Raw genomic sequence first — 8,009 nt, forward strand, 5'->3', positions numbered from 1 at the left:
ACACCAGCTCCTACGAGGGCAGCAGCGAGCGGGACGATCCCGCCCGCCCCGATTTCGGCTCATCCCTGGGGCTCCTGCGGCCCAGCAGCGAGCCCGAGGGGGAGAGCCCCTCGGTGAAGCGCATGCGGTTGGATACCTGGGTCACATAACGGGCCCCGCCGGCCCCGGGAGCTCCAGCAGGGCCGCGGAGAGGGGCTGGGAGGGGCGGGGGGCGGGGGCGAAACGGGTGATGGGGATGGGCTGGGGTGGGGGGAAATTATCGTAAACTGCCTGAGAAATAGCTTTAGGATTTTGTAGGCATTCATTCTAGCGCAGCAGGCGATGCATGCAGTACATACGGCGCTCCTCGGCCGCGGGCTCGGGAACGGCCGGGCGTGCGGGAAGGGGGGACAGGGACGGAATATCCGTGTCCTCACCAAAACCAGCAGTCCCTGGCGATGCTCCCCCGCGGGCGGGCGGGCCGGGCACTCGGTGCCCACCGGCTGGAGAGACCCCTGGGAAGCGGGACCGTATCCCTAAGGCAGAGCGCCTGTGGCAGGACGGGCTCCGGGGGGACACGGGGCGCAGAGCACCCCCAAAATGCACCTTCCTGGCCATTCCTGGGTCCATGGGCAGTTCAGGCACGACCCAGCTCTCTGGAAGCTCAAAGGGCTTCGGTAGACACAGGTTTTCCTCCAGAAGGGTTTTCCTACCCCAGTTTTCCTGAACCGGCTGGGAAGGGAGCGGAGGTCGGCTTGGATAGCCCAGCTTTGATATGAAACAGGATGCAGCCACATCCACAGCCTGCTTGAGGCTCCTGCAATCCTGGAAAGCTGCATCAGGGGAGTAAGGTGGATTTTTAAGGCTTAATCCCGTTTGCATGAGAAGTGGATGCAGACAGCATCCTTTCTACCAGAGCAGGGAACTTCACTGTTTCTGAGCAGGGTCATTGGAACACTGGAGTTCCCATTTCCCAGGAGTGCCTCACCTCCACCTGGGCACAGCAGGGCTGTGGAGAGGGGGATGTGTTAGAGCAAATTAGGGATTTTAGCAAACAACATCCATAAAAGCATTTTAGAAATGTGTTCCCATTGCACATGGGAAAGCTTTAAATCAGGAAAATGGGAAGAAACGGTTTTTTTACTGAAAGATGCAACTGAAGTAATGATCCTAATGAGATTTTACCTGAAGGTTTCTAGGCCTCAAAAGGCAATGGTGAGCTGTGCAGAAAATCTGCTTGAGACTTGAGCAGTGATTTAGTGGAAGGAAAAAGGAAAAACCGAGGAATTTCCGAAAAGGAATTTCCCCATGTTGCCACTTGCTCTGGCAGTTTCCCAGGGATGGGTGTCAGTGCCCTGATCCCAAAATGCATCAGCCTGCTCACAGTTGGAGGGTCTGGAGGAGAAGAGACCGTTCCTGGCTGGTGTAGCCATTAGGGATGAGCTTTGTCCCTGCAGGCGCTCTCCTCAGGGATGCCAGTCCCCTGTCCCCCTCCCAGCCTGCTGCCCTGTCACCCTGTGCAGGGACACCCCAGCCCCACTCACCCCTGGGCTCAAACTGGCACAAAACCTGCCCGGATGCCACCTTTGCCAGCCTTTGGCAGCTGGAGCCTGGCCAGCCTTGGGGGGCTGTGGAGGAGCTGGAGCTGCCTGGGGTTCAGCTCTACCCTGAGACAGAGCAAAGGGAGAGGAGCTGAGTCGTGGTGGGCTTTCTTCCCCTCCTGGATCCCTCTGCCAGGTGTCAGGAGCCAGCTCCACCTTGGAATGAGGCAGATGGTGTACAAATGTCCCAGGATGAGGGCAACCCAGAAACAAATTTATGGGGTTTTATAAACTTCTTCCAACCCAGCATTTATCACAAAGTTCCTAATTGGAAAAACAAGACAAAAAAAGCTGATGATTATTATGAAATGAATAAGGCGGCCTAAAGGGAGTGGTTGGAGGAGGAGAGGAAATCCTCCAGCAACATGGGTGAAAATCAGTACCTGTTTGTGTGTGGAGACCTGGTGAAGGGGTGGGGGTGGTGGATTCTCAACGGTGCTGCCGTTCTGGGTACCCGCTCCTCACCGCCATCCCTGCTGTGGACTGAGGCACGAGAGATGTGCCAGATAAAATCCCACCCTTCAGACCTGGAAATACCAAATTGCTGCCACAGAGGCTTTTCCAAATGATGGTTTTATTCTTTCTCAGTGATAAATTTGGAATTCCCTCTCCTGTTCCCGTGCTCCGGAAAGGCCTTGGGTAGGGGAGGGGTGCTGGAAGGGACCCCTGGCAGGTTTTGTGCAGTTGAACGCCCCCGTCTCCCCGAGCCGAGCCCGGTGGGTGCCACCGTGTGCCAGGGACACGCTCAGCTCTCACCTCCAGAACGCTGGCTGCGGCAGAAGCGGATCTCCTTCCCTCCCTCCATCTCTGGCAGTCCTTTGGGAAGCAGGAGAGATGCTGCGGACCATGGTCTTCCTCGCCCACGCCCCGACCCGGCGGTGCCGGATGTACCGGACGCGCACCCGAGCTCTTTGCACGGCCTTGCTTTGGAAATTAGGCGGGATAATGACGTCTCATCGCTCTCGTTTTCTATTTTATTTTATTTTGTCTTCACAAAACCGACTCAACCCAAGGAAGCGGGGTCTGCCCCCCCGGCAGCGGCGCGGCGGGAGGGCCCAGCAGAGCGCCTTGCTCCAGAGACCCCAGCGAGGAGGCGGCGGCCGAGACCCCCCGGCACTCGACGCCGTCGGTGCAGAGCAACCGTGAGGGGGGAAAAAAACCAAAAAAACCAGTTTTGCTCATTAACTTCATGCCCTGACTCCCGAATTCACACTTCTGCCTGGAAGCTGAGAGCCTGGAAAACACAAAATCCAAGCCAAAAACGCTCTGGGTTCCGTAGACGCGGGTTCAGGTGTGCCCGGGCCGGGCCGTGCCGGAGCGGATCTGCGGCTGCGGGACTCGGCGATCCCTGGGCTGGTGCCACGGGCAAGTACGGCTCGTGGGGAGGCGGGGATGGATGCCCTGGGTCGGCTTCACGTCGCAGTGAAAGGGGTTTGGGGGCTGTTTGTCGGGGTCTTTATTTTGTTGGGGGCTTGGGGTTATTTTATTATTATATTCTATTTTTTTTTTTTTTGTCCGGGTCATTATCCTTTATTTCCCCCCAGACTGTAGTATCTGGTAAACTCCTCCTAATTTTCAAAAGACAACGAGAAGAATGACAATCTAAGAAACCAACACCCTCCTTTGTGCTTCTATAAATATGTTTCTGATCTAATTTTATTTCTCGTGCTCATCTGTACTGTTGACAGTTACAATTGTGTATAATTTTTTTTTTTTTAATTTGGAATTTTTGCGTTGTATAGGGTTTAGTTTTAAAATATATATATATTTTCCATTTTTTAAAAAGGGGTGTTGCAAAAAAAAATTGCACGATTTAAATGACAATAGTTAAAATGCTGCAGTTTTTAGAGATGTGGAAGCAAAATGGAGCTTATTTATTCTCAAAGGCTATAAAGGTGTAAAATGCATGAAGAAAAAAAAACATTTACAAAAAAAAAAAAAAAAGACAAAAAAAGTGTAACCTGAACAAAGTGTAGCGTTAAAAGATTTTAAAGGATGACAACAACAAGAAAAAAAACCAACAAAAAAACAGCTAATATATTGTGTTTGGGCTAGTTTGCTTTCGTTTTTAATTGTTCCTTTTTTGGAGAATGAAATACATTTGTGTATATTTTCATATAAGAAGTATGCACTGAGATGTTTCCAAACTGATATATTCCTTTCTAAACGTGTGGTTACTTACCAAAGTCTGTTTCTGATCTTTACCTTCTGAACTCTCTGTGGATCCTCCAGCCCGCAGCCGAGCACAGGTAAGCCGGGGTGGGGGCAGCGGCATCGCCCCCTCCCCTCCCGCGCGGTGCTGGGGCTGGGGGCTGGCAGCTGGGGGGGCTGAGACCCCCGGCCCGGGAAGGCTGGTCTTTCCCAGGGCTCGGCAGAGCTGGTTTTGGGGTGTTTGTGCCGGGATGGCCGAGGTTCAGTGCGCAGAGGAGGAGGAGGATGGAAGGAAGGAGGTCACAGGGAGTGGCTCAGGTGACCCTGCTGCCGGCAGCTGTAGGAGCAAGGATGGGGTGGGAAGTCACCTGCCCACCCCTGCAGGAGATTTGGGAGTGGAGCAGGACCCTAAACGATGGGTGGAACCTTGGGAAGGGCTGGCGAGGCGCGGTGAGGATGGTGATGGATCGATGAGGATCAGCTCTGTGGGCTGTGATAGCTGGGATCGGGTGGTCAGCAAGGGGACAGGGTGACTCCCTGCTCTGGGGGTTGTTTTGGGGGGTGGCAGAGAGCCTGGCTCTGCTGAATGTTTGGATGAGGGGTTGGTGCTGGTGGGAGCCTGGCAGGGGGCTGTGCTTGTGTGAGGGGCAGCCGAGCCCCCACAGGGGTCTGGTTCTTGCAGGCAGTCTCGGGGTCCCTGGGGTTTGTTGCTGTCGTGTGTTTGAGGCCACTGCCAGGGTTGGGGTCTGAGGGCAATGGAAGGGTTAAATCCAGAGCTGCTGGCAACAGGCCACGTGTGGGCCTGGGGGAAAGCAGGATGAAGAGGATGAGTATGTTTCCTTTTCCGTCCCCCCTTTTCACTTCCCTCTTCCTCTCCAGAATAATTTCAGCAAACCGAGGAAAAAACAAATTTACAAAAACCCCCACCTTTTCCTTGAAAATTTCACCTCCTACACTTTTTTCTCCCCTTGTGTTGTTTGGCTGGGGGACTCCCCCCATCACTTTGGGTGCGAATTGGGATGTTTGTCACCAGTTCTGGGGAAAAGGCTGTGAGCTGCTTCTGCCAGCCCAGGAGGGGGGCTCGGTGCTCTGGGGGTCCCCTCCATCCTCCCAGGGAGAGCATCCCTCAGGTGGGGAAGGAGCATCTTCCCAGCCACTCCTTAGCTCTGTGTGCCACATCCTGCCTCCCATCCCTCCAGCTGAGGGCACAATTTGGGGATGTTTGGGAGATTTTCACCACCCAAAGTGGTGAAAATTCATCCCCATCCACCTCTCCCCGGTCTGTGGGAGAGTCTGTAACAGTGGGCTTCAGGTGAAGGTTTGCTCTGGTTTCCCTTTCCCATGTTGATCCTTTTATTCCACCTTCCTCTCTCACTTCACTTTATTTTTTTCCCCCTCTTTTCCTTCTTCTGTTCTTTTTCCACAAAAAAACCCAACCAGACCCATAAATCAAGTGTTATGTTTTCACTACCTCCATCCATCACCCTTCCTTGTCCAGTGCAGGAAGCCACACTCGGGATGTAAGAGGGCCTTTCCCCCTTTATTTTTCCCTTTCCCCTGGCGATTTTATCTCCCTCCTGTCCCTCTGCCCCTCCTCTCTCTGGTCTCTCACCTGTAGTATTTTACCTGGCTACTGTAACTGTAAATAGTGAGTTTCAATCTGTTAGCAATGGTAACAGTACAGAAAACTGGGTTTGGGTTTTTGTTTTTTTGGGTTTTTTTTTTGTTGTATTGATATGAAATGAGATTATATTTTTGTCAGAGTATATTGTAATAATACTGACTTTGGACATGGCCGAGTTGTACAGCAATTTCTTGTTTAACCCTCCTGGCTCTTCCCGTGCACCCCTTCCCCGGCCTCGCTGCTCCCCAGGTTTCCATGTCCCAGACCCTGCCGGGCTCCGGGGCTGCTTTTCCACAGGGTTCCCAACACGCCGGCGTGTCCCCCGTGGCTCCGGGGAGGTTTGCAGCAGCAAGGGGAGTCTTGCCGTGGAAATGGGGAGTCCCAGCTGCGGGGGGCTCCGGGGGTCTCCGCTCCGGGCAGCAGTCGGGGCTGTTCCAGCTCCTCTCTTCTCCCCAGCGGGGACAAAGCCCGGCCACTCCCCGGTGTCGTCCTGCCCAGCTCCGTTCTCTGGAGCTGTTCGGAGCGAGCTTTGCTTAAGCCAGAAGAGGGTGGTGTGGCTCAGGCTGCGCCAGGAGCGGCTCCAGACAGGCTGGGAAGGTTTTCCGGGAGCTGAGGGTTCCACAGGATGGGGATGAGCGGCTGCTGCCTCCCCCCGGTCCCCCGCATCCACCGCAGCGCTGAGCTGGGGGACGCTGGTAGGGATTTCTTGGCTTCAGATGGGTTTTCAGAGCGAAATTCTCGTGCTGGTGCCACTGAGATGTAGGGACTGGCCCAGCTCCTCACTTTCCGGAGCTGGAGGAACATTCTCTCCCCAGGGAAAGTCTCGTCAGACCGTGCTGGGATGTCCCCGTGGCATCTCCAAGGCCGAGGGGTGAAGCAGCCCACCTTGGGCCGTGACTCCCCTCCTCCCCACGGCTCTTTCCAAGCATTTGCAGGGAAATCAGGTGCTGAAGAGGTGGGGACCTTCGTGGCCGAGCTGCTGCTCCCGCTTCCTTTCCCCATCCCCTTTGCTCCCCTGGCTCCCCGTAGCTCAGTTAAGCAGGTAGGTGTTAGCAAACTCTGGGGTATCTGCAAAAACCTTTGTAAAATAGAATAGACCCTTTAAACGATGCACTAAAAGGGGAAAAAATAAAAATCATAAATGCCCCCCCCCGTCAGCTTCTCTGTGTGATGGTTCGTTGGATGTCCCCGCTCAGCCCGTCTGTACCGGCACAGGCAGCTCTGCATCCTCCCCCCAGGGTGCTGCACAGGTAGAAACAAAACAGGACGTGCACTTCCCCCGAGGAGTTTTATTTATTGTTTTGAGAAGCAATTTAAAAGGGAGAAAAAAAAAAAAAAAAAAAAAGAGAAACTGTATCTATAATATATATATATATTTTTAACCTCTTTTTTTTTTTTTTCCTGATGCTCCTCCACCCGTGTGTGTGGGTGTGTGTGTGTGTGCGAGTCAAGGGATCGGGCTCGGGGAGCAGGGCGCTCCCTTGCCCGTGCCCAGCTCTCTGGGCCATGCGAGCCCAGCAGCGGTGGGAGGGGAGGGAGGATTGATGTCGAGAGCTTGCAGTGTTTTAACCAGGATCTTTGACTAATTCCATCTTTCTCTGGAGCGTTTGCACCCTCGGGGTCTGGCCTGACTGAGAACCTCCCGCGCCCTGGGGACCCCATCCCCACTCCCCGTCCCCGTTCCCTCCCGTCCTTGCTCCCTTGACAATCAGTGGCTCCTTCCCAGGGACTGCAGCACGTGGTTGAGACGTCTATTTCGTTTTTTCAATATTCCTTTTTTTGTGCTGTATGGTGATGCGTTATTGTATATTCCACAGTAAGAAAAAAAATATATTAAAAAATGATGATAATAATAATAATTACCATGAGAAATTCTTATGAGTTTTGTTTGGAAACTCTTTCACTATATTTGTTGTAAAGAGGTTTACTATTAAAAAGAAAAAAAATACACGTTTCTGATAATTTTCCACGCCTCTGGCTCTTTCTTTCCTGCAGGGTGACGCTCCAGGCTCCAGGTGAGGTGGGGATGCTCCGGTGTCACCTGGTGGCGGTGGCTGCAGGTGATGCTGCTGTCCCCACTCGCCCTGGGCAGGAGCTCCTGCGGGTGGCAGCGAGAGGCTCCTGCAGCAGCTGCAGGGATGAGGAGCAGGGGTGACCCCGCTGTCCCCCTCAGGGTTCCCATCCCTGTCTCGTGTCTGTGAAGGATCCAGCCAGGCCCAGGAGCAGGATGTCCCAAGGCAGGGTGACTGTGGACCCCATTTTCTCTGAGCCTGAGGGAGTTGCAGGCTGTCAGTGGCAGATCTGTTCCCAAGGGAAAGTTTCTTAGGAAATTTCACACTCAAGGACAACATTTGTAAATCATCTTGCTTTCTCAGAACAGTTCTGCATAACTATGGATAACGAGTTTTTCTCTTGTCCCACCAATGAGACAAGAGGTGATGTTCCCTTGTTGCAGTCAGCAACCTCAGGATCTCGTCCAGAGAAGCAGCAGGATTCTGGGGACCAGCATCAAACACCAAGACGGGCTCCAGTTCATGGAACCATTTATTCAGCACGGGAACAAACCCGGAACAGAGAGCTCCGAACAGAGGCACAGCAGGGGTTTTTGAGGGACAGAACCCCTGAGGGTTTCCACCTTTGAGGGTGGAGTTCAG

General features: G+C 53.5%; 1 protein-coding gene across 11 annotated transcripts in view; it reads left to right on the plus strand.

Annotated features, from left to right (window-relative positions):
* Positions 1–7,320, plus strand: part of MEF2D (myocyte enhancer factor 2D) — an 80,775-nt gene extending 73,455 nt beyond the window's left edge. For all 11 annotated transcript variants that reach the window (XM_014260919.2, XM_014260921.2, XM_005532287.3 and 8 more), the window contains one exon: positions 1–7,320. This exon is cut by the window's left edge and continues 182 nt beyond it. In XM_014260919.2, the coding sequence (XP_014116394.1) occupies positions 1–149 (149 nt within the window). In that variant the 3' untranslated portion in view covers positions 150–7,320.
* The last annotated feature ends 689 nt before the right edge of the window (positions 7,321–8,009 follow it).

This window comes from Pseudopodoces humilis, chromosome 31 (assembly GCF_049639895.1).
Source record: "Pseudopodoces humilis isolate 2021_Gansu_Grassland_sample_001 chromosome 31, ASM4963989v1, whole genome shotgun sequence".
Lineage (NCBI taxonomy): Eukaryota > Metazoa > Chordata > Aves > Passeriformes > Paridae > Pseudopodoces > Pseudopodoces humilis.